Genomic DNA, 24431 nt, shown 5'->3' on the forward strand with positions numbered 1-24431 from the left:
CTGGTTTTATACCTTTTTTATTACTTCGTAAGGCACAATTGCGAATTGCTAAACGCTTGTTTTTCCATTTGATGTTGTTCACCGTAGGTGTCCAACCTTGTGAACTCTAGCCAGTCACTGCTACAGTGGTGTCAGGAGGTCACTCAGGGTCACAAGGGGGTGAGGATCACAAATTTCACCACCTCATGGAGAAATGGCCTTGCTTTCTGCGCGATCCTCCATCACTTTCAGCCTGACAAAATGTAGGTGTCTACCAGAATAAAATATGTTTATGTCATTATAACAGATTCGTTTTTTTTATATAGTTCTTGCCCTGTTGTATACACTGTGCATACACTGTGCCTCAAGAGCTGTAGGGGTGACATTCACACCATAGTTCTATCTTTGTCTCATCAGACCAGAGAATTTTGTTTTTCATGGTCTGAGAGTCCTTCAGGTGCGAAGTCAAGGCAGGCTGCCATGTGCCTTTTACTAAGTTGTGGCTTCCGCTCAGGAGGCACCTGAGCGCAATTTGGAGCTTCATGGCATTTTATTATTAATAATAATGGTCACTTTGTCATTATGTAGTGTTGTTTGTAGAATTATGAGGAAAAATGCATCTATTCCATTTTGGAATAAGGCTGTAACATAAGAAAATGTTGAAAAGTGATGCACTGTACATATGCTGTATATACATGTATCTATATCTGTCATGTTGCCATATATCACCTATCCTTATCCCAGCCCTAACCTTATATACACATGTATGTACAACATAAACATGTGGTTTTGAATTATTGCATCATCTTTATCTAATACTGTTCTTATTACAAATGTCTTTTAGAAATTTTGAAATGCTCGATCCTTACGACATCATGAAAAACAGCAAGAAGGTGATGCTTTTTTCTATCTTATCACAGCAAAGCTGCCAACAATTGATCTTTTCCTTTCTAAAAGAAGGTATTTTTGCCCGATTGCTAACATTCCTCATGCGTTCGATCAGGCTTTTGATGGCTTTGCGGCGCTTGGCATATCCCGGCTGATGGAGCCTTCAGACATGGTCCTGCTGGCGGTGCCCGACCGGCTAATCGTGATGACCTACCTTAACCAGATCCGGACACATTTCATGGGTCAGGAGCTGAGCGTGGTCCAGATTGGCCGCGACACCAGCGAGTCCAGCTATGCCGTGGGGGAGACCAGGGAAGGCCCTGACCCAGAGGCTGCTGTCCGCTACTGCACCGAGCAGCTCCAGAAGAGTGGCATCGCCATGGAGACAGAGAAGGAAGCCAAGAACAATGGAAATGTGGTGCCACCGCCCCGTGCCAGGCGGGCACAGCCTGCACCTGAAAAGGCGCCTGTCGCCCCCCCCAGGGCACACTTTTCCTCACTCAAATCCGGCTTTGGCCACGTGAAGGACGCCGACCTGGTCAAGAAGAGACGCTCGCAAACCAGAGGGGAGTCCTTGGACGAGTCGGAGCTGCAAGAACATCCCAGCAGATCTGAGGTATGACTGCTTACGAGCCTCATCTCATCATTGTGTTCCAGTCCTTTGATGGGAGTTTCTGGATGTTTTCTGGACAGGTGGATTCCAGTCTAGCTGAGAGTGGACCTGGGTCAGGTAAGGAAATGTGTTTTTAATATCTTCTCACACAATTCAGTGAATTGTTTCAGTGAAACAGTTAATTAACATTTAGTAAATATAATTATTAATGGTGTTTGCAATGTGAAATATTGCAGCCTAAATGGGGCCTACTATAAATTCAGCCTAATAAGGAAAAAGTTGGGGATACGGTTATGTTATTATTGCTGGAATGCTTACACACACGCACATACACACATGCACTCACACACATTGGGGTGATAGACACAGCTCATTTTGTGTTTTCCATGTAGTGGTCTCATTGTGTATATGGGGGCCAATACCAAGAGACAACCTTTCTCAATGTGGCATCAGTTTCAACATTCTGTGGGTATAAAAGCTGGTCTTGTCAGTAAGTCATTCCCAGTCCATCATTCAAACAGCCACGAACACACAACGTCGAAGGACGAGCAGCGTCCATGTGACCTGGACAATGCAGCTGTGGTCTGCCGTCGGGTGTTGGGTCACCTTGCATAGAAATGATGGCCGAGGGGAGCGATACGCTGAGGTCAACATGGTCCCCAGGGGTTGCTTTGGTGGAGGAGGTGCAGCAGTCTGGGGGCAGGCATCACCAGTCAGCGCAACACACATTTGGTTATTGTACATGTCTCAGTCACTGCACGTTCTTACCTCAGAGACATCAAAGAACCCATCATCATCACCCAATTCCAGCAGCACACCCTCATTTCCGTTCATGGATGAAAATGCTCCACCACATCGTGACAGAATTGTCACAACTCAACTTCAGGAAGTTGGAGTGCCTCATATGGCCATCAATGTCCCCTGACCTGAACCCCATAGAGCACGTCTGGGACCAGTTGAAGCCGACCCCCACGTGGCCTGGCAGAACTGTGTGCAGCAGTGGAACGCATTGCCTCAGAACAACATAATGAGGCGAGTGAGGCGTCAAGCTGTCATTGCGGCAAATGGTAGAAACACGCGACTCTGACCATTTTTGCTATTTGGGGCTATCACTGTTATTGTCTAAAATTTGGGGGTAATAAATATTAAAGTAATGAAAATGTGTTTCTTCTCATACATTGTTAGTAATTTCAAAGGGAACTTTGACATATTTCATTAAAATTCAGAGCAAATAGGATAGTTAGGTTAGTTAAATAGGTTAGTTTTAGGTAAAGTAGTTATACTGGGTGTTGACGCCGGGTTCGACTGCTTACGGGTGGCCTCCCCCTTGGTCGTCCTTGCGCCCCCTGTGGCTCTGGCGGCGGGAAGGCAACCATGACTATATATGTTTGACACATTCCAGCAATAATAACATAGAGCTTTATAGAGCTGAAATATATAATTTTCACACAATTTTAAAAATAAGCTAAAGGTCCCCAAAACAATGAGTTCTGAATAGAAGTCATGTTCATGGACTTTTAACTCTTTTTACCTTGCACAATTTTTTTCTGTTAAACTTTGTCACTTTATACTTTGACTTCACCCATTTGCGCACCTTCACCCTACCTGTTACACATATTTTATTTTTTCGGTTAAAGACATAAAAGTGTAATATTTGGTTATGTTTGCAATATTTGCATATTGGTTCATTGTATACTTGCAATATTTGCAATGCAGTCGCTAAAAGCATTTCACCGCATATCATCCCATTGTATGAATGTGTGTGTGACAAGTACATTTATCAAATTTGATTATGTTCTGTGTGCGTTACTGTGCCGTGTCGAGCGGTCGTGTCCTTTGTCCCTGCCATCCCCCATTCCATGACACATTCAGACTAGTATAACATCTCATTCAAATGTTTTGCAATGATGTGTTTTACAGAAAAGGGCCAAACTTTTGCTTGTTGTGTTATGTTATGTTATGCGTGTTGTAGAGCTCGGGCCGGAGAGTGAACTAACCAGAGAAGCCGGTCAGGTCGGTCTCTCCTGCATCTCACCTTCACTCGACTACATTTCTGCTAGACAGAAAAGCTTTAACGCCCTGTGTGTGTGTGTGTGTGTGTGTGTGCTTGTGTGAGCAGGACTCCAGTCAGTACGTGCTGAGCGAGATGCAGGCCCTGGAGTCGGAACAGAAGCAGATCGATCGCAGGGCTGGAGAAGTGGAGAAGAAGCTGAGGCGGCTCATGGAGAGTGGTGAGCGGTGACATTAGGGGAATTCACGTGGAATTCCTCGCATTCCCTGGGTGTCAGGACAATGTTGCCATCATTTACTGTCTTGCACGCTGAGTTGTGTACTCCCGCTACCCCAGGCAGCGACCGCGTGGAAGAGGAGACGCTCATTCAGGAGTGGTTCACCCTGGTCAACAAAAAGAACGCTCTGATCCGGAGACAGGACCAGCTGCAGCTGCTGTGAGACGCCTTCGCGTTTATCCCCCTCTCTGTCTTAATAAACGCATGCAGGCGTGCGTTCAGAAGCCATAAGCTCGTCTGTGGGCCAACAGGCTAGAAGAGCGGGACCTGGAGAGGCGGTTTGGCCTGCTGAAGAGGGAGCTGCAGGACCTGATGTCTGTGGAGGGTGAGAGCACAACCACGACAACATCAGCAGAGATGTGTCCCGGGGATGAATTCGAATATTTTTGAAGAATTTCGTTAGAAATGGGAGAGTGGATTTTTTTTCCATTTGCTTCCAGGCTGTCTGAACTATATATATAAATTGTGTGTGTGTGTGTGTGTGTGTGTGTGTGTGTGTGTGTGTGTATATATATATATAAACTATATATAGTTTCAGGCAATGATGTGCATGGTGGGCTAAATCAGGTCAACACTTCCTAAAACACACAGCAGTCCTCAACACAGCGGTTCACATTTTGTACATAAAAAAAAAAAGCTCTTTTGAGCTTATAGCACCCAGTACAATACAAATGGCTGTTTTACGTTGGAATTCATGACATTTTTTACATTTCTAAATGCATTTTTAAATGAACGAGGGCATTTTTAAAAATCATCCATGGATGCAGAAACTGATTTGTACTACACACACTATGCAGTGTTCCATGTGTTATTGATGATATAGGTACTTATAGAGGAATATAGAAGTCACGAGGCGGGGAATGGACTATGGGCGCCATGGGTCGGAGAAAATAAAAAAAAAGTTTATTGTACAAGCAAGAATTGAAACAACAAGGCACCGCACTGAGCGCTGAGCACTGTCCCCATCTTTTGCTCTGGCGTGCGTTAGTCACTCACCTTGGATAAGGTGCAGAGACGGTCCCAGTTCACTGCCTGACTTCCCGACCCTGTAGGGTGCACACACAGAAACACACATGCAGCACACACCAGACCTCCGGGGGCAAACAGAACCAGATCGACTCTGTAGATCTCCGGATCACACAGGCTTAAATAAGGGGCCTATTAGACAAGTAAGACAAGCCGCAGCTGACACTCACTACACCGTGAGGGTCCCTGCCTGTGCCGAAGGGACCTAGGGAGGGGACACGATAAGGGACCCACAGCCCGGAAGTGAGGTAATGACTACCGTCGAGGGCACAGTACGGCATTGGGACTTACCGAGAAGTTGCACAAAGACACACACGCTGACCCTAATGACACCACGATGATGATGATGCAGATGACACCAGCATCTGGCCACTTGGTGCACAGAAAATAACCTTCTCCTAAACACCACCAAGACCAAGGAGCTCATTGTGGACTTCAGGAGGGAGAGAAGAGGCTCGCATGATCCCATCCACATCAATGGGATGACTGTGGAGCCTGTTACATCCTTCAAGTTCCTGGGGACCCACATCTCAGAGGACCTGTCCTGAAGCATTAACACCACCAGCCTGGTCAAGAAGGCTCACCAGCGCCTCTTCTTGAGAACATTAAAAAAGAACCAGCTACCCACTTCCATCCTGGTGAACTTCTACAGCTCTACAATAGAGAGCATCCTTACCAGCTGTCTCACAGTGTGGTATGGAAGCTGCACTGTTGCTGAGCGTAAGGCGATGCAGCGGGTGGTGAAAACTGCCCAGCGCATCACAGGGACTCCACTTCCATCCATTGAGGACATCCAGAGGAAGCACTGCCTGCGTCGCGCTCGCAGTATTCTTAAGGACTCCTCCCACCCGACCCACGAACTGTTCTCTCTCCTGCCTTCAGGCAGATGCTTCAGGCTACCACGGACAAGAACCAGCAGACTTAGGAACAGCTTTTTTTCCCCCAGAGCTGTTTCCTTGCTGAACTCCTCTGCCCCCCCCATACACTCCTGATCATCACTGCACTGTACTACTCCTGCACACATCACTTTATGTATATATATATATAACTTATTTGACCTTTATCCTGCACTTGCTGCTTATTGCACTTCTGGTTAGACCTAAACTGCATTTCGTTGCCCTGTACTTGTACATGTGTAATGACAATAAAGTTGAATCTAATCTAATCTAATACTCAGTGGAGGGGGCGTGTCGCGGGGGGGCTGACGTCACAATAGACGTTTTTTTCATAATAGAGTTTTAGATCGGATGTTGGAAGAATTTTAATTGTTCTGGCAACGTGCTCCACCGCTACAGAATGGCAGAAGACCCAGGCGCACAAACACAGGGAGCAGCTGCTTCTGCAGGAACTGGTGTCACTGGTCAACCAGAGGGACGAGCTGGTGCAAGACATGGACGCCAAGGAGAGAGGGTGGGGCGTTTTTTTTTTGGTATTTTTTGGTGTTTTTTAAGTATTTACTGACGGGGACTTGACCTCTTCTGTCCAGGGCCCTGGAGGAGGACGAGAGGCTGGAGAGAGGCCTGGAGCAGAGACGGAGGAAGTACGGCAGCCGGAGGGAGAAGTGCGCTCTGCAGTGACCTCCGCTGACGTCGATACGTAAAGACTTTGGAAGGGCGGCGGTTCTTCAACGCTGCGTTAAGCAAGAATATCTGGAGCGCAGCGCGTCCTGTCCCGAAGACACTCGGCGCCAAGGAGTGCCTTATATACCCGCGAAACGCACTGAGAACTACGTAGCGCTTACGCCAAAGATCTTGCACGCCGCAACTCTGTTAGATTCGAGCTGTTCTGTCGGTCGGAATGTTTAAGACGTGTCGAGAGAGACACTTGACCCCCGAGTGAGCTGCTTTCACATGGGTTAATGTCGCAGAAGAAGAACGTTTGGTTTGTTACGTCGGTGGACATACGATCAGGCACAATATTCATTTAAAAAGTATTTTAGTCTGAATTGAGATATCCAGTATAAGAGATGTGACAACATGACGGCGCTGGTGACAGATGTTGCAATAGTGCTTGTTCCCTCTCTGGGTCATTTGAGGTTTTAAAAGCTCTGCATAAACAGTATTATTTTAAGACTCGTGTGAGGCTAGAGGTTGATGTAGTTGGAGTGCGAATATTAAGTGCCAAAGAGGATTTTTTTGCGGATCTTGTCTCATGGCCCCGTGTTTCAGAAGAAAAAAGCCACGTGTGAGTGTGTGTTTGTGTTTAAAATATTTGTGTAGGTTTCTTTGACCTGAAGAGTGCATTGAGATCCTGCAGGCCGTGTTTGGCGTTTCGGGTGTGAGTCGTGCCGATAGGCATTTGTATTCAGCTACAAGACTTACCTAACATTGCAATTGCACTATTTATTACAAAATATAAACCATTTGACAGTTTTAATATTTGTGTTTTCCTGATATATCCATTTATATGTTTACATTACTACTACTGCATGGACTCTTTACTGATGATCCTGTCCACATGAGTTTATGGACAGAAGTGGGACAAGTTGGTCATTGATTGGCAGGTTATATTAGCCTATATATATAACATACCGTCCACCGTCCCTGTCACTACTGGTTGTAAGTCACTCCGGACTTGATTTGGAACAGAGGTCCACAGTTTTTTTTTTTTTTTTTTTTAACAACTCTTAACTAAATTTCAAGAACAAGAAAGAATCAGCAAGAGTCGGTTCAGCAAGCAGAACAGCGCCACCAACTTCAACATAAAAAGAGAAAAGCCAGTGAGGTCCACGTTGGTCCAAGTGTTTTTCATGATGGTGGGTCAATCAGGGACGACTGTGTCCAGTTTAATTAAGAAATTAATAAAACGAGCACACGAAAGTGGTTTTGATTCATCAAATTTCTTTGCTAAACTCCACACTGCTGGAAAGCTCTTGATGGAACGCCTTGTTTTGGAACAAGGTCGGTAAAAAAAGACAGCACACTTTATACTCTGTTGCTATGAATAGGATACGAACACTTTATAATCATCCAGGAAACGGTCACTGTTTGCACATGACAACATAGCCCAATCGCTTGGCCGAATATGCTGTGCCAGCAGAAAAAAACTGAGAAAGATTAGAGGTATCTAAAGAACTCATTGGTGATTTGTCATTTAATACGTCAGAATTATGAAAGAAAACATTCATCCCGCAGTAGGAAATGTCTCTCATGCTTCTGATGAACTGCTATGCGTTTCGAAAAAGGGACACAGACTCCCAACGTCCCTTCATCTTTGCACTGAAAATGGATCGGCGAACATAGACATGCTGGCGGGTAAATTTCAGTGATCAATGCGCTAACCCCGCCCCTCATCCTTGACACACGGAAGACATTCTTTAAATTTCATCTGCAGCTCATCGTCTTCAGGACTGCCACCACGTCACCCAGTTTCATTCCACGAACTTTCATTCCCATCCCCTCTTCTCTCAGAGACATTGACTCACCGAGGTTTCTTTTAATGAGAAGTCTGCATGGATAAAATGAGGAATCAAACGTTTGCACAATACGTCTTTAAATGTCTATTCAGCAAAATGCTATATTATGACCTAAGAAAGCAAATTCAAAAAGCAGAAGTAAGAACTCAGAAATAAAAAGGAGGAAATCCTGGAGCATAACATTAGCACAGCTGCATTTGATGTAAAGAAATAATTATTAGTAGATTATTAGTTCTGATTCAGAAAAATAAAAACAAAACTATTAGCCGTGACAATCAGGTAAAGTATATCAAAATTATATTAAATCCAAGTTATATCCATTTACTGTTAGCTTTTTTAAAAGTATATATGAAAGTTTGTGCTTTACTTTCCATGTTATGGTACCAGTTAAACTAGTTAAAATTATAATATTATTATCCCAGTAAGACAAAGTAAACCACAATTAAGCAACATGGCGGTTTATACAATATATTTATGAATGTGGGCGTTATATACAGAGGGAAACCTGCGTGCGTGTGTTAAAGGGCGGAGAGTCGCGTATTAAACGCGGACCTGGCAACCCCGCGCCGGCTGAGCCCCGTCATTCCCGCACAGGACGTTTCGGGATCCGTTTTCGGTTGGGAATTTCGGGATGTGGGGTTTCTTGGGAGCTTCCTGGAGCTTGGAATGTTGGGGGTGAGGATGGAGAGCGCGGCACATGCTTTATTCTTCCTTCATTTCTTCAGCACCTCAGCGCAGGTGGCTTCAGGCGAAGGTACGTTTGGTCCAAAATTACCTTAATTGCTCATCAGAATTAATCTAGTAGGCTAGAATAAAATGTTCAAATCATAATTTATCTCTTATGCAGACTGACTTCCATCCATGTTCCTCAAACTTTTTGTCATGCCCATATTTGGAAAATCACACACTCACACACAACATCAGGACTTTGTAGATGACATGTACATTAAAGCTTCTTCATACCTTCAAATCCTGTCAAATAAATGAATAATGAACAACATCACTATTAGGTAGAGTGTTTTTATTCTGTTTCTCTCGTACTTTTACGTTAATTTGTCAAACTTTCCACTAATTAATTAACATTCTGTTGCAAACTTAAAAAATTTGTTCATTAAACGGTGGGTACGGGAAGGATTCAACACCCCTGAATTTGTTCACTCTTTCTTATGTTGCAGCCATTTGATAAAACCATTTAAGTTTCTTTTTTCTCTCATTAATGTACGCACAGCACCCCATATTGACAGGAAAACACAGGATTTTTGACAGGTTTATTACCAAAGAAAAACTGAAATATCACACGGTCCTTTGCTGTGACACTTGTATATTTCTTCTGACCATCCTCGAGATGGTTCTACTCCTTCATTTCAGTCCAGCAGTGTTTGACCATACCGGTCGGAGTTGATGGGGAGAGCCACACCCCTGTCCATATAAGACCTTCCAGCTCACAATGCAGGTCCGAGCAAATGAGATCCATGAGGTCAAAGGAACTGCCTGAAGAGCACCTAAGGTATGGAAACAGATTTGTGCCAAATCTTTGAAGCAGAACTTTCCTAACATCAGCTTCACTGCTGCCTTTTCAGTCGGTCTGCACCGTTTCATGTTTACGCTGGACTTTTGCCACAATTCTCTCACGTGGGCGGGACCTCGCCGCATTAGCCAGCAGGTATTTGAGTGACAGTTCCGTGTGGAGGCACTGCTCATCACCTGTCCCAGCAGTGAAGCATGGTGGTGGCAGCATCAACAATCCCGTGTTTCTCTGTCAATATGGTGCTCCTGTGTGTACATTAATGTGGAAAAAAAATGAACTTAATGGTTTTACTAAATGGCTGCAACATAACAAAGAGTGAAAAATTGAAGGGGGTCTGAATACTTTATTTTGTAGAAGTTCTTTTTGATTCTGCAACTCAGGCAAGGCTGGAATGGACATCTATCCCCCCAAAAAGTGTGAGTACATTAAAGTAGCTCATTTGAATTCTTAAGCAACCCTGACATTTGAAACTATTTAAAAATCGCTGGGGTTTTTTTTTGTCAGTGGAAAGAGAGTCAGATGTCCCTGGGCTCTGATCGTCCCCACCCCATTTATCAAGCTTGCATCGCCAATCAGAACAGGAGGTCCAAAACATTATGGACCCAGTGGGTGGACAGGAAAGATGCTGTCAACCTGCTCCTGGACATTAAGTTCCTCCAAGAGGTGGAGGCCTCCTCCCAGCTGAGTCCCCTGAGCGTCTACCTTACGGAGTCGGACGCCCCAATGATGGCGTTCAGGCCCATGGAAGTCCTCAGGCTCACCGCCCCCGTTCCTGTCCCCGCAGATGACGACTGGCAGGAACTGGACAAGAATTTGCATTTCGCTCAGGGCCTGAGTCTCGGAACCGTGTCCAGAAGAGGCGTCCACCTGGGCTTTGACTACGCCGGGCCCTGCGTCCTCATCGCCGCCGTCAGGCTGTACTACAGGAAGTGCCCGCCTCTTCTGCAGGCTCTGTCTGAGTTCGGGGCCTCGCCTGCCGGGGCGGGGCCGAACGTGGGCCGGTGTGTGAGCGGCTCCCGGGAGATCTCCCCGCCGCAGAGGGTCTGCGGAGCCGACGGGTCGTGGGGTCCTCTTCACGGACGCTGCGTCTGTGCCCCTGGTCACCAGGAAGCAGAGAGTTCTTGTGAAGGTATCTCCTGACCTACCTGAGGCTTAGCGACTTGTCCGTGACCCTCCACTGGGGGCCACCCATCGACCTGGGTGCGTGACGTACACCATGGAATGTCGTTCAGCCAGCAGCCACTTTTGTTTACACCATGTACTCTATGTTAATGGGGTTCATTATTAGAGATGGTCGTCATCTAGACTCTTCTCTGTCTTGGCCCCTCTTCAAACGGCAGCTCAAGACCTTCCTCTTTAGCGAATATTTAGATTAACGTGTAACGTTCTTATTGCCGAACTGTACAGCATCTACAACAGAGTGAATAAAAAGGTTGTATTCATAGTTGGGGGTCCTAGTGAACCGGAACTGACCACTTCATCCATGGTAACATGGAAGCACGTTGTAAGTCGCTCTGGATAACGACATCTGCCAAATGCCTTAAATGTAAATGTAAAATACCCTGAAACTTCCTGGGGACAAGATTGTTGATGGTCCCTCCTTTCAACTGTGTGGTCAAGACGGTGGGTAGGGTTACTGGTGATATTCAAAAAATTTGAATATGCTGGAGGAAAAAAAGTCATTTGCATCATAATTTGATCCCAGACTATTCCCAGGTAATTTCAAAATTTAATCCCAGGTGGAAATTTGTAGTCAGGACGGTGACCACAGTGGGTAGGGTTACTGGTGCTTCTCAAAACGTTTGAATATGCTGGTAAAAAGGTCTTTTTTTTTTCATAAAATCTGACCGTATTAATGAAGACACTTTTCAGAACTAGTGTGTCCCTTTTCCATTGATCATTGGCAATATTCAAGTAATCAGCCACGATAAGCGAGCCTTGTTTATGCCCTGCTAAATAAAACGCGCCATATTTCCCATCATATTTTCATCAACTTTAAAACCTTGATCCTGAGCTCAACCGCCATCTTATAAAATGCACAACTGCAACAGGAAGCGTTATTTGACCGCTGGGTGCCATGTCAGCTCGTACCCCGGAAACACCAGCAAGATAAGAAGCTGCCCTCCCCTCACTCCCTTCCTGATCCTTCTACCCTTACAAGACGAATAAACGCTCTCTTTCTCCAGCATGCAGCGTCGGGAGCTACAGGCCGGCCAGGGACAACGCCCGGTGCCTCCCGTGTCCCCCGAACAGCGAATCGGGCTTCAGGGGTGCGGTGGAGTGCAGATGTGTGCAGGGACACTCCCGGCTGCCAAGTGACCCTGTGAACGTCAGCTGTGCGAGTAAGCAGGCCATCGTCACGCCACAAAAACCTAATAATAATAAAAAAATAAAGGGTCAGACGTCTGGACACAATCCAGCTTTGAAGGGCAATCCAGCTTTTTTTTTATATACCCATGTCAGCTATTTCCGTTGTTTTATTCTACCAGCTTTGAGGTAAATGAACCCCCAATGAACTCAGCCAGTTAAAAGGTTTGATGGTCAGTCTCTTGATAAACATGAATATTGTGGATGTTGGTTCCATCCCTACATGTCTGTACATCCCGGATCCCATTTTGAAAAAAAAAAAAAAATGACGTAAGGCTCCTTTATCCCTCACAGGACCCCCGTCCGCCCCCGTGAACCTGACCTACCTGAGGCCTAGCGACTCCTCCCTGACCCTCCACTGGGGGCCACCCGTCGACCTGGGTGGCCGAGAGGAGGTCACGTACACCGTGGAATGTTGGCTAAAGTCTGCCGGGTCGAGTGACCTTTGGCAGAAGTGCGGCCGATCCACCCAGGTCCTGCCAGCGTCCAGGGAAATCAGCGCTACCGCGGCCGAGGTGACTGGGGTCGAGCCCCGTGGGGACTATCGCTTTTCTGTCCGGGCGGATAACGTCGTGTCCAGACACTTCAGGTCACGGGGCCCGGAGGTCTTCATCGCTATTTATAACTGTGAGTTGGAAGTATTACCTGATGGCATGGAACCAGTCGTAGTGCCAAAACAACATTAATTCCAATTAATTCCAGGGTTGCCAAATCTCACACACGTGTATATTCAATAAACCAATCAATCGGTCAGCCACAACACTACACAACCTCAACAACATGTAATTTCTGAAGGACCGGCATGAGGCATGGCATGACGTTTAAAATGTAACTCCAACCAAACCTGGCAACCCTTTGTTCAATCTACCTGACTGTACTGATCCAAAACAACTACTACATAATTAATACAGACATTAATCGACATTTGATAGATCTTTTGTGTCACTCCTGTAAAAAAAAAAATGATAATAATTTCCTTGGTGTTTTACATAACTACACTTAATTACACATGCACTCGATTCTCTATACGGAATATGAATAGAATAGAGGAATGCGCATCTGTTCGTCTCGCCACAGGGAAGGTTATGGACCCCACCAGTCCCGGTCCATCTGATCCCAACATATCGGTGGTCGTCCCGGTGGCTGTTGCTGTGGCGGCCGGAGGCCTGGCGCTGCTGGCCGCAGTGGCGTGCTGCGTTCGCAGGAGCTACAAGAGGCTTGAGTACGCGCACCCACGCGATGAATTCCCATACAGTGATAATGTGATGTAATGTCCAGCTCGTTGCTAAGCGACGGCATTAGCTGGTCAAGTGACAGCAGGTCCATGCGCAAAGTGACGAGGCGGAGTCATATGTCAGGGCAGTATTTCCAAACTGGGGCTTGTCCGCTACTGTAATGTCAAATTCGTCCTCAGGATTTACATCAATAGACGAAAGAACCACTTGAAGGTTGTCTGATGATCGTCATTACGGATGATTTAAACCCGCGACCCTCAATACGTCACCTGCACAAACGTCATTAAAAACCGTGATCATATTTCTTGTTTTTACCATATTTATTTGTGTAAATCCTGAAGACGCTTTTGACCTTTTTCTAGGGTCAAAGAGGGACTTTCCCAGAGCAACAGACACCGACTCAGTATCAAAAGCACAGATTTTTTGTACATATGTGTATCACGCAAACACCCCGAAAGGCCGAGATGTTTTAGTTTCTGGTGCTCAGTGTATTCCTGCTGTACGTTCCTTTATCCTGTAGTGATGAGGCGGTGGCGTTACAGCCCGGCAGCGCTGTGGTCACGTATCGGCGTGATATGGAACCACAGTCACCCCTACATCCAATGGCCAGTGAGTCTCAGCTGCCAAAATACTTCCATCCACTAGAATTTTGGTTATTTCGTTATTTGCGTTATTACACATGAATATGATATAATATGACAGAAACGCCCACAGCTGAGTAATCGCTGTAATGTTGTTTGCCATGATTTTAAATCTGGAATGCTTACTGGGTTTGTTATCCGTGGTGTGCAGGCATGATTCTTGCATGTTTCACTTCCTATCTTTCCTTTCATTGCCAGCAGTAGTTCCGGCTATGGAGGGTTGGAATGAAACTCTGCTCTCTGGCCTGAAGGAGGTAGTGGTGGATCGTAAAAATCTGACCCTGGGCAAAGAGCTCGGGAGGGGTAAAATTCAACACTTTTTCACAATTTCCATGCATTTACAACACACAGATTCCAAATAAAGTGTTAATATACTTTTTATCAGTGTGTACACAGGCTCATTAAAACCGTTTTTTGGTCACGTGACACATTTACATTTACAGCATTTACCAGACGCCCTTATCCAGAGCGACTTACAATCAGTAGTTTCAGGGACAGTCCCCCCCCCTGGAGACACTCAGGGTTAAGTGTCTTGCTCAGGGACACGATGGTAGTAAGTGGGATTTGAACCTGGGTCTTCTGGTTCATAGGCGAGTGTGTTACCCGCTAGGTTTCTACCACCCTTTTACACGCAAACACGCCAGCCCTATATTCAGAGCGTATTTCTCAAAGTTGTAATATTTGTATTTATGATTGTGTTTCAGGGGAATTTGGGTCTGTATACGAGGGGATTTTCACCTCACAAGATGAAGCTGACCTCAAGGTTGCCGTGAAAACCATGAGAGGTTAGCAAACTTTAGTGCAGACATATAGGACATTAGTCGTGTTCGATTACGTGAATATTATTTGAATGATATTTCCTTTGCAGTTGGGATCTACACTCACGAAGACCTGGACTCGTTCTTGAAAGAGGCAGAAATAATGAAACACATGGACCACAACAATGTGGTCAAACTGCTGGGTAACACACATTCATATTTAACCGTCAGCAAAGGGCCTCTTTACGGCATCATTTTTCTTCTTCTCTGAGATGGTTGTAAGTCAGAGGGCTTTTCATTACTGGGACTGGCTGAGAGAAAAGGAGGGGTCAGTGCAGCTTCTCTGTGTCCCCCGCAGGGGTCACCCTCGAGGCCGTGCCAGGCTCGCCTGTGCCGATGCCGCTGGTCATCCTGCCCTTCATGCAACACGGAGACCTGAGGCGTTTCCTCATTGCCACCCGCTATGGGGACGTTCCCATGGTCAGACACCTTGGCGTCGCACTATGTATACTATATAACGTCTCAATATGTATACTGTAATTTTACATTTACAGACGCTGTAAACGTAAATTATACATATGTATTGTAATGTAAGCGTAGACATATGATTTATATATCAGACATGTTTGTGTAAAAGATATGAGAAGGATGCAGAGTGATGAGGGTTTTCTTTTCTCTCGTCCCTGAAGCCTGAATCCATATCATGTTGTTCTAGTTTGTGCCCCATCAGAGCCTGCTACGCTTCATGGTTGACATTGCCGCTGGGATGGAGCACCTTAGCTCTCGGGAGTTCCTCCATCGGGACTTGGCTGCACGCAACTGCATGTGAGTTCGGCAGAGGACAGGGGACGGCTGTGTGTTTTCAGCCTTCAGCTCCTGGAGTGTTGGATCTGAAGTCAGTCTGTGTATTTTGAGGAACAAAGAATGATCTGACATGGATCAGAAGTTGGCATCCTTCATCACAGGTTGGGGGATGACTTGCGGGTGCGAGTTGCCGACTTTGGTCTTTCGAAGAAGATCTACAGCAAGAACTACTACAGGCAGAAGGTCGCCATCCGCCTCCCGATCAAGTGGATGGCGATTGAGAGTCTGGCGGAGTCCATCTTCAGCATCAAAACGGATGTGGTGAGTCCCCACACCGCTGAAGAAGACAGCGATTGTCGTGTATGTCTGCATGGGACTGATTTCTTCGTTCTGTTCCATCGCAGTGGTCTTTTGGTGTCACCATGTGGGAGATTGTCACCAGGGGCAGAACCCCATACCCTGGAGTCCCTAACCACGAGCTGCTGGAGCTCCTGGAGTCTGGCCACAGGCCCAAAGCTACAGGCTGCGACAGCAAATTGTGGGTCCACGTTTTATCAGAGCCTAAATAGTGACGCTAGAGGAGCAATGGATCCTCGGTGGCTCCTTTTTTCTGCTTTAGCTGCCCTATAGACTTGACAAATCAATGCGAATGAAAGCGAACGATCAGACCACAGACACACAGGGTGCTATTCATCAAGTCTCTGTGGCTCCTTGATGTTCGGACGTCGGATAGAGGACACCGGGGCGCGTAATGTGGGATCTGCTATATTCATGTGCTTCACTCACTGCTCGAAAGAAATTGATGCTGTATTTTTTTTTTTTTTAGAGCTAAGAAGGCAGTCTGGGTCAAACCCAGGTCTGATTCTCGTGTCTTGACATAGACTCCCCCGTTTCTGTCTTCCTTCCTCAGATATGCCGTGATGCAGAGCTGCTGGCACAGCGATCCCGCACACAGGCCGGGTTTTGGAGAGCTCGGCCTGAGGCTCAAAGCCCTTCTGTCCGAGCTGCCACCTCTGGATGCCAGCAAAGAAGCCCATTACATCAACCAGGGCCTGATGGCTGCCAGCCAGGGCGTCAGTGGAGAAGAGGACCCCGACTCCGAGGAGGGGGCAGTTGGGAACATTTACTTGTCTGCACCTGTGGGTGCTTCAGATGGCCCTAAAGACGAGGCATGGACGGAAGAGCAGGAGGACGGCTACTTGCTGTGCATCGAAAGTGTTTCAGCTGAGAAATCAATAGATTAGGACCTTTTATTGGGAACGTTTCTGTTGAGTATATCACGTTCAGAGTAATTGAAAATGCTTTTAACATACAGAGTGCTAAGAGTGCCAAACTTAAATAGACAAAAATATCAATAATTCGTTAATAAAAGGTGTCATTAATTATTTATAAAACTTTGTTAATTCATTCAATATGACATGAAATATAAAAAATGGGGGAAAAATGTTACTAATTAATTGAATGTATCATATTGAAATATTTCACAATTTGTAAAAGTAGCCAGATCTTGTTAGGATGACTGGTTGGGTCTGAAGCTGTGTCCTTTCCAACATGGCACTACCGTTCACGGATGAATGTGAGAGGCATTGTGGGATTAGCAGACTGCTTCGTGGATGCTGAACCTGAATATGTAGCGTATGTGGAATATTGAGGTAGTTGGCGTTACCTTGGCCCTTTCTGACCAATATCTTGAATGGTAGCGCCATGCTGGAAAGGACACAGACTCGGTTGGCGTCAGTCCCACGCACTTACTTTGATGTTTAATTAATTAATGACGATTTTATTTTCAATTAAAATAATTAGTGACTCACTTCATTATTTAATGATTTATGTATTTAATTAATACTCCATATAACACATTTTTATATTGTTGCTGATTTGTTTTTGTGGCGTCAAAGTCATGTACGGGCTATTTTATTGTCTGCATACACTTTGAGATTTTTTGTAAATAAAATGACATTATAAATAAAATGTATTATTATCACCCCTCTAATTCATTTCTGTAATGTATTTTGGCTGTGATTCCATGCTTTGATGCTGTTACTGTTGCTAGCTAGGTCCGAAAGGATTCAAGTTCAAGTTCACAATGAAATTCTTTCTCCTCAGACATATGGGACAGGACACACAAGACATACTACACGGTGCAACAACACGGAGTCATGTGTTGTGTGCTACAGCATCGCACATTTGTCTCAGAAAGACAAAGCGCATCATGGGGGGCTGTGGAGGACATGACGTGGAGTGAAGAAGTGAAATCATCACCCTTAGCGAGCAGCGGGCGGCCATGAAAGGCCTTGGCAGCTCGGGATTTGAACCAGCAACCTTCTGATTACGGGGCCACTTTCTTACCTGCTAGGCCCTTTGTCATCACCAACGCCATGTGATGAGGTGAAAGAGTTTGTCGCAGAAAGGCACATGGAGGACTTCAAGAACTCACGGTTGGTGTAGTGGGAAAAGGAGAGCTCCTACTGTCTGCACTTTTTATTATTTCAGTTGGTCTTGCAATAAAGCATCTGCATACAGAACGGATGGGGCAAAGCTTAAGCAACACATCTTCTACAGTGCAAAACAACTCGTCATAAATGAGGTGGACATGCAACTCAGCGTCTCACTGTCGCCTCTAGAGGTAATAAAATGGTACTGCACCTGGCAAGGAAATAAATATTATAACATAATATAAACGGGTTTGTTACTGGATGACTAGTCTTACAACTAAAATAAAAAAAAACAACTAAAATTTCATTAGTATTTAGTCAAACCTTATCGCGCTATGCTAATGTATTAAGATATTTCATTGGAACGCTTCGCTGAAAAACAACGTTGAACGCCCAACTGACCTGGAATCAGTATTGCGGGTCTTCTGACGCGGTTCACCAGGAGGAAGCGTGTCGGACGCAAACTGATCCCGGATCAGTTGGTTGACGAACGAGGCCCGGCTGCTGGCGGGGGCCGCCGTTCGTGTCGCCACGTCATCTGATGTCACTGCCGCACCTGCGCAGCCATCTTGTGCTTCGAGCGAGCAGGGAGGATAGAAAGGGGGAGCAAAAAAAAGAAAAAAGAAACAGAAAAGAAAACAGAAAGCGAGACTAAAGTGCGCGTTGAATTTGAAATTAATCGGGAATGTCCGTCAAGTGATTCGGACACAGGGTCAGCGTTGGAAGCGAAAGGGATTCGCTGGCGAGAGACAAAGCCCCGGCTATCCAGTGCCCACAAGTCGTCTGTTTGGCTCAGAGGAGGAAGGATCGGGTAAAAACAAAAAGCCGACGACATGAATCCGGAATAGTGAGTACACCACGGAAAGAACGGCCTCGGTTCTCTCGCGATGTCCTTCCGTACGGGCCACGTAAGGGACCGAGCGCACTTTGCAGACGGTCCCTTACGAACGATTTTTTCGGATTCGCGGAGCGACAACGACGCGGATGTGAACAATGTGGGACAAAATATGATTCTATGTCATTTTGGAACAGAACACGTGGGTTTGGGGATTTTTTTTTGGGGGGGGGGAGCAAAGCGACATTTCCGACATGTATCACGCGGTGGGGCGCTGTCAGTAAAAAAAAAAAAACTACACTATCGATCACAGCTGCGGCACTAAAGCTACATATTAGCTTAGCGTGATGATCTGTTTTATCCGAACGGGTGTCAGTAGCGTTACGTAGTGACGTCGGTCCCTAACTGTCGCGACACGCGCGCGACCATGACGTCACGTCGTAGCGATCGAGTGTCCGCAGCATATTCTCGGTGGTCTGAGTGTTGATCGAAAGGACGCGTTTCCATTGGCTGGCAGGAAATTAGCATGTTTTGCACGCCGGAGGTCCCCTTGTTTTAGGGACACGGGTGACGACCACGGCGCCATAAGGAGTTGTTTTAATTTATTAAGCCACGTCATGTGCCATGAAGATACGCCGACAGGCACACCCAGTCGTCACATTCGATCTGTTGGAGGGGACATGTTTGTCACATGATGTCACTTTAAGCAACGTGGGGGTCGGGTTAATGTCGCGGTTGCGTCATAGTGTTGTCATGCTGTGAGATGCTACTCCACCGAGATGCCACCGTGGCTTCGTAAAAAGTAGGCCCTTTGGTCTGGCGTGACCCAGACAGTAAAATGTCACTCCAGTGCTGGCACCCCACCTCGATTATTGTGACGATAGCACAGCTGTTCATGTCTGATCCAGCCACAGCTGGTCACGTGACCTTGCGACCGCGAACAGGGTGCGAGGTTATTGAAATTGATGCATTGATCCTCTCAGCCAATGACGGCGTCCGGTCGGGAAAAACGAATTCTGCCTGTGACTCTGAAGTCCTCGTGTCATTTCAGCGACTACCTTTTCAAGCTCCTCCTGATCGGTGACTCCGGCGTGGGGAAGTCCTGTCTTCTCCTGAGGTTTGCAGTGAGTATCCTCTCTCGAGCGGCGTATTTCTACGTTTCGTCTTCTGTACGGTTGATTGCCACTGAGCAGAGCACCGTCCCCACACACTGCTCCCCGGGTGCCTGTCATGGCCGCCCACTGCTCACTCAGGGTGATGGGTTAAATGCAGAGGACAAATTTCACTGTGCGCACCGTGTGCTGTTCTGCTGTGTATCACAATGACGATCACTTCACTTTCACTTTGTTTCCCAGGATGACACCTACACAGAGAGCTACATCAGCACCATCGGGGTGGACTTCAAAATCCGCACCATCGAGCTGGACGGCAAAACCATCAAGCTGCAGATCGTGAGTGGAACCTTCTGGAACGTTGCGCTCTGCATTTATAAAAATGTCGTTACGTAACGATATTAGCGTTGGTTTTTTTATTTTATTTGTAGTGTATTAAGGAACGTACTTTCTCCGTTTCAGTGGGACACCGCCGGGCAGGAAAGGTTCCGCACGATCACCTCCAGCTACTACCGCGGAGCCCACGGCATCATTGTGGTGTACGACGTCACAGACCAGGTAGGCGCCGCAAAATAACAATTTTGTTATAGGGGTGGTGGTAGCCTAGCGGGTAACACACTCGCCTGTGAACCGGAGGACCCAGGTTCAAATCCCACTTACTACCATCGTGTCCCTGAGCAAGACACTTCACCCTGAGTGTCTCCAGGGGGGGACTGTCCCTGTAACTACTGTAGCTAACTACTGCAGCTACTATAAGTAGCTCTGGATAAGGGCGTCTGGTAAATGCTGTAAATGTAAAAGGCAGAAAACGTGCAAATTTGACGAGGTCAGAGGTCAGGACCTACCACCGCAGGCCGGCTTGTGTCGTCCAGTAGAAATTGCTGGCTAATGTCCACCAAAAGCTCACGAGCCTCAGGGCTGGACCCACGGAGCAATGGAAGGTGCCCGGGGACGCTTTAGGTCCAGCGGGACAACGCGCCCTGTCCCACTTCTCCAGGTCTCGGTCCAGTCCAGCGTCTGAGAGATGTGCTGGAAAAGCAGGTCTCGGTGCCTTCAGAGATCTAGTCAGGCTCTTCTGGTTCTGGAGTTGGAGAATTCCGGGTGGGTTAGACTTAACCCCTCGTGTCCCTGCCTGCTTTTTCCAGGAGTCCTACAACAACGTGAAGCAGTGGCTTCAGGAGATCGACCGCTACGCCAGCGAAAACGTCAACAAGCTGCTGGTGGGCAACAAGTGTGACCTCACCACCAAAAAGGTCGTGGACTACACGACTGCCAAGGTACGGCTCCGGTCACGTGACCGGGGGAATCGCGTTACAGCTGCTGCTGTTGCGAAGGGAGCGGAGGTGCGGGGCCGGGCGAGAAGAACCCGACTTTGCGGGGTTTATTCTTTCTCCTGCATAATTAATAGCCGCATGTATTCCCCTGTCGGGTGGTGCCGTGATTGATCGCTACAGCGATCAGTTGCTGCGTATTCAGGGGCGCGCGCGTCTCTCCTTAATTAGAAAATGATCTCGACCTACCTTCTGAAGCTAGAAGCTGCCTCCAGCTAAATATGACATTTATGAAAGATATATGTGATTGTGCCTCTAAATCGATGGACCGTGGACCAAAAATAGCGCTAATTTTCCAACCAGTGTCATATAAAAAAAAATAAAAAAAAAACCCTACTTACTAGACAATAAAAATGCAACATGAAATGATGATTTTTTTCTTATTATGAACGTGGCATAGCGAGCAGAACCCAAACAGGGATTCCCTAACCATCACCCAGTCTGTAGATGCCATAACTAAGTGTACAGTACAGGCCAAAGGTCTGGACACACCTTCTCATTCAACGTGATTTCTTTATTTTCATGACCATTTACGTTGGTAGATTCTCACTGAAGGCATCAGAACTATGAATGAACACATGTGGAGTTCTGTACTTAACAAAAAAAGGTGAAATAAGTGAAAACATGTTTTATATTCTAGTTTCTTTGCTCTGATTACTGCTTTGCACACTCTTGGCATTCTCTCCATGAGCTTCAAGAGGTCGTCACCTGAAATGCTTCTCCAACAGTCTTGAAGGAGTTCCCAGAGGTGTTTAGAACTTGTTGGTCCAGCTCACCCCAAACCATCTGGATTGGGTTCAGGTCCAGTGACTGTGGAGGTCAGGTCTCCACTTTTTGTTAAGTTCATAACTCCACATGTGTTCATTCATAGTTTTGATGGCTTCAGTGAGAATCTACCAACGTAAAACACGTTGAATGAGAAGGTGTCTTAACTTTTGACCTGTTCTGTATATATTAATATAAACAGAAATATATATTAATCCTTGAGGACGAACAATGAGCAGCATGTTGCTTTTCGTCTTATTAGGAGTTTGCAGACTCCCTGTCCATCCCCTTCCTGGAGACGAGTGCCAAGAACGCCACCAACGTGGAGCAGGCCTTCATGACCATGGCTGCCGAGATCAAGAAGCGCATGGGCCCGGGCGCCACTGCCGGCGGCGACAAGCCCAACATCAAGATCGACAGCACCCCCGTGCGGCAGCCTGGCGGGGGCTGCTGTTGAATCCTGGGACCTCAACCCCGCCCCGCCCCGCCCCCCCACGTCCTCACACACCCCTGACCCCACCTCGCCACCCAACCAACCGCTCGCCATTCATCCACCTCCGCCAACCATCTCCACACTCCCACACAGTCCCCAAGATGGTCCTACAGAGCCGCAGAGCCTGGGTGGAGATCCTCAGGTTCTAGAAGAAGGAGGATGGAAAAAAAAAAAAAAAAAAAAGTCAAGAGATAACGGTTGAAGGGACTTTGGTTGCCGGGCGGAGCTAGCAGGTAAACAGTGGGCAGGAAGTGATGGCGGGCGGGAGGGTGGTGGCGTCGTCGTCGCTGGAGATTAGGTGTCCGCTGTCATCGTCCTTCGCTCTCCAGAAAACTCGGCATTTAGGCTCCTCCCCCCCACGCTGTTTTAGCTCCTCTAGCCGCACTGCATCTTGGGGAGGTGCAATTTTCCATTCTTCTTCATTGTTTGTTTGTGCCCCTCCAGCGATGGGGTGGCGAAGCAGGGGTGTCGTAGATGTCCGACGGGGACGGAACTGATGGAAGAAAAACAATCGGCAATATTCTCCATACTGTGTCTTTACCTTAATAGTTGGATTTATTATTATTATTATAATTGCTGTTACTATGGTGATTTTAATCATTCGTTCTTGTTTTTTACTTTAAGCTCTTTTTTTTTTTTTTTTTCTGGAGGACTGGTCGAATGGTCCAGTTTGTCCCGGTGGTGCTTTCTTTCTGTACTCCAGTCCCCCTTTTCCTGGTGGGATGAAGCCGCCGTCCACAAGCCTGAAGGCCTTCGTCCTCAGAAGGAACGTTGTCTTAAAATCTAGTGATGTAATGATTTTGCATCTTTTTTTTTTAAGTTCCTCTGGTCTTGAATGTAAGATGGTTGTTGCGTCTTTCTGCCTTCAGTCCCGGCCACGCGCGCATGAATGTCGTCTTTACGCTAGCGCTAGTTGCAGCGGGGTGTGTGTGTGTGTGTGTGTTTAGCCTCTCGCACTGTCGGGCGTAGGGACTGACTGGTCTTGGCGATGACCGGGTATGACCTCCCGACGACCCCTCAGGAGCTTCCGAGTCTCAGCTGGATGGGTCGTGGGGACCTGTGTCCAGGTTGACCTCCCCACCGACGGGCTACTGAAACTGGGCCTCGGCCATGTTCTCCACGGCTTGGTGAGGCGCGGCTCGCGTTAAACCGTGCACCGCGCTGCCTGTAGCGTCTTTGGGTTCCGTTTTTGTTGAGCAGGAACCCAAAGGAGGAGCTGAAGACGTCTGAAGACATCTGAAGACTATGGACCGGTTCTCTTAGTACCACCATAGGCCTGCCAAGCTCCTCTATTGTCACTTCTCTCGCGTGACGTGACGTCATCAGATGAGCTCCGCCTACCAGATAGTGGATGCAGTAGCCGACGCCCCCTTTTTGGCAAACGTCCGATTCCAGAATTGTCATTGGCTGTAGAAATCGCTGGCCTTTCGGATTGGTCGCGTAACTTTTATTTACCGTAATCCCGTGAAATGAGTCCCTCCGCAAACCATCACCCCGGTCAGAGGTCATTTATCCAGAAATGGATGTCCAGCGTTGGCGTGGCGGGACCACAAATAGCTAGAGTTCTTTTGCGTTTGATACGGTAGTTTAGCGTTATTATTTATTTTTTTTGTCCAACACACACACACACACACTGAGACCTCTACACTGGCACTTGTTAAGTGGGTCCGGAACGCCACACAGGGCGGTCTTCACTTCCTGTTTTCTTTTTCTTTTTTATTACTATTTGAAACGGCTCCTCGAATTTTAATATATTGAATTTAAATATACCGTATGAATAAATAGTCTGGGCAGTAGAAGGATGGGGAGGGGTAAAGATGGGGGGTAGAGTAAGTATTGCAGGGGGGGAGGGGGGTGTTCGCTTCTGAATGTGATGACGAAGAACTGTGCTATGAACTTGTTTCCGTTTTATTTCCAT

The 24431-nt window shown here is 46.8% G+C and overlaps 3 protein-coding genes and 1 long non-coding RNA gene across 9 annotated transcripts in view; 3 read left to right on the forward strand and 1 right to left on the reverse strand.

Annotated features, from left to right (window-relative positions):
* ehbp1l1a (EH domain binding protein 1-like 1a) overlaps window positions 1-7170 on the forward strand; it is a 29029-nt gene extending 21859 nt beyond the window's left edge. Inside the window, exons 17-26 of the mRNA XM_028994713.1 lie at window positions 88-242; window positions 824-872; window positions 983-1483; window positions 1561-1597; window positions 3453-3493; window positions 3600-3711; window positions 3828-3927; window positions 4020-4093; window positions 6090-6204; window positions 6281-7170. Coding sequence (XP_028850546.1) covers window positions 88-242; window positions 824-872; window positions 983-1483; window positions 1561-1597; window positions 3453-3493; window positions 3600-3711; window positions 3828-3927; window positions 4020-4093; window positions 6090-6204; window positions 6281-6371 — 1275 coding nt within the window. The 3' untranslated portion in view covers window positions 6372-7170. The remainder of the gene's footprint in view (window positions 1-87; window positions 243-823; window positions 873-982; window positions 1484-1560; window positions 1598-3452; window positions 3494-3599; window positions 3712-3827; window positions 3928-4019; window positions 4094-6089; window positions 6205-6280) is intronic.
* A 1086-nt stretch (window positions 7171-8256) lies between these two features.
* Window positions 8257-17524, forward strand: LOC114798900 (ephrin type-A receptor 3). 6 transcript variants are annotated; one of them, XM_028995023.1, is made up of 17 exons: window positions 8258-8488; window positions 8734-8963; window positions 9578-9716; window positions 10092-10153; window positions 10242-10866; window positions 11924-12079; window positions 12399-12731; window positions 13182-13326; window positions 13860-13948; window positions 14179-14283; window positions 14685-14765; window positions 14849-14941; window positions 15097-15218; window positions 15454-15563; window positions 15704-15863; window positions 15947-16080; window positions 16453-17524. In XM_028995023.1, the coding sequence occupies exons 5-17, from the start codon at window positions 10257-10259 to the stop codon at window positions 16784-16786; spliced, it is 2472 nt and encodes an 823-aa protein (XP_028850856.1). In that variant the 5' UTR covers window positions 8258-8488; window positions 8734-8963; window positions 9578-9716; window positions 10092-10153; window positions 10242-10256; the 3' UTR covers window positions 16787-17524. The 6 variants fall into 6 exon arrangements, with proteins under 6 accessions (XP_028850842.1, XP_028850855.1, XP_028850853.1 ...); XM_028995009.1 differs by lacking the exon at window positions 9578-9716 and having other exon boundaries at window positions 8257-8488; XM_028995022.1 differs by lacking the exon at window positions 9578-9716 and having other exon boundaries at window positions 8257-8488; window positions 14182-14283.
* Window positions 17153-21141, reverse strand: LOC114799338 (uncharacterized). The gene is made up of 3 exons (XR_003751215.1): window positions 20770-21141; window positions 18380-18551; window positions 17153-18188 (listed from the first exon to the last, which is right to left on the reverse strand). It is a non-coding gene; the product is annotated as an uncharacterized LOC114799338 (long non-coding RNA).
* On the forward strand, window positions 18514-22720 carry rab1ba (zRAB1B, member RAS oncogene family a). The gene is made up of 6 exons (XM_028995819.1): window positions 18514-18824; window positions 19864-19936; window positions 20168-20263; window positions 20387-20482; window positions 21070-21201; window positions 22283-22720. Exons 1-6 carry the CDS (start codon window positions 18811-18813, stop codon window positions 22475-22477), a joined length of 606 nt encoding a protein of 201 aa, XP_028851652.1. The 5' UTR covers window positions 18514-18810; the 3' UTR covers window positions 22478-22720.
* The last annotated feature ends 1711 nt before the right edge of the window (window positions 22721-24431 follow it).

The sequence above is a fragment of the Denticeps clupeoides genome, chromosome 1 (genome assembly GCF_900700375.1).
Source record: "Denticeps clupeoides chromosome 1, fDenClu1.1, whole genome shotgun sequence".
In the NCBI taxonomy this organism is placed as follows: Eukaryota; Metazoa; Chordata; class Actinopteri; order Clupeiformes; family Denticipitidae; genus Denticeps; species Denticeps clupeoides.

Excerpts from the sequence above, each read along its gene's own strand:
- rab1ba (XM_028995819.1), top strand. Across the intron at positions 20,264-20,386 it reads AAACCATCAAGCTGCAGATC|TGGGACACCGCCGGGCAGGA; the intron begins GTGAGTGGAACC and ends TCTCCGTTTCAG. Across the intron at positions 21,202-22,282 it reads TGGACTACACGACTGCCAAG|GAGTTTGCAGACTCCCTGTC; the intron begins GTACGGCTCCGG and ends TCGTCTTATTAG.
- LOC114798900 (XM_028995009.1), top strand. The coding sequence starts at position 8,876 with ATGTTGGGGGTGAGGATGGAGAGCGCGGCACATGCTTTATTCTTCCTT. Across the intron at positions 8,964-10,091 it reads GCAGGTGGCTTCAGGCGAAG|AAGTTCTTTTTGATTCTGCA; the intron begins GTACGTTTGGTC and ends TTTATTTTGTAG. Across the intron at positions 14,766-14,848 it reads TGCCGTGAAAACCATGAGAG|TTGGGATCTACACTCACGAA; the intron begins GTTAGCAAACTT and ends TTTCCTTTGCAG.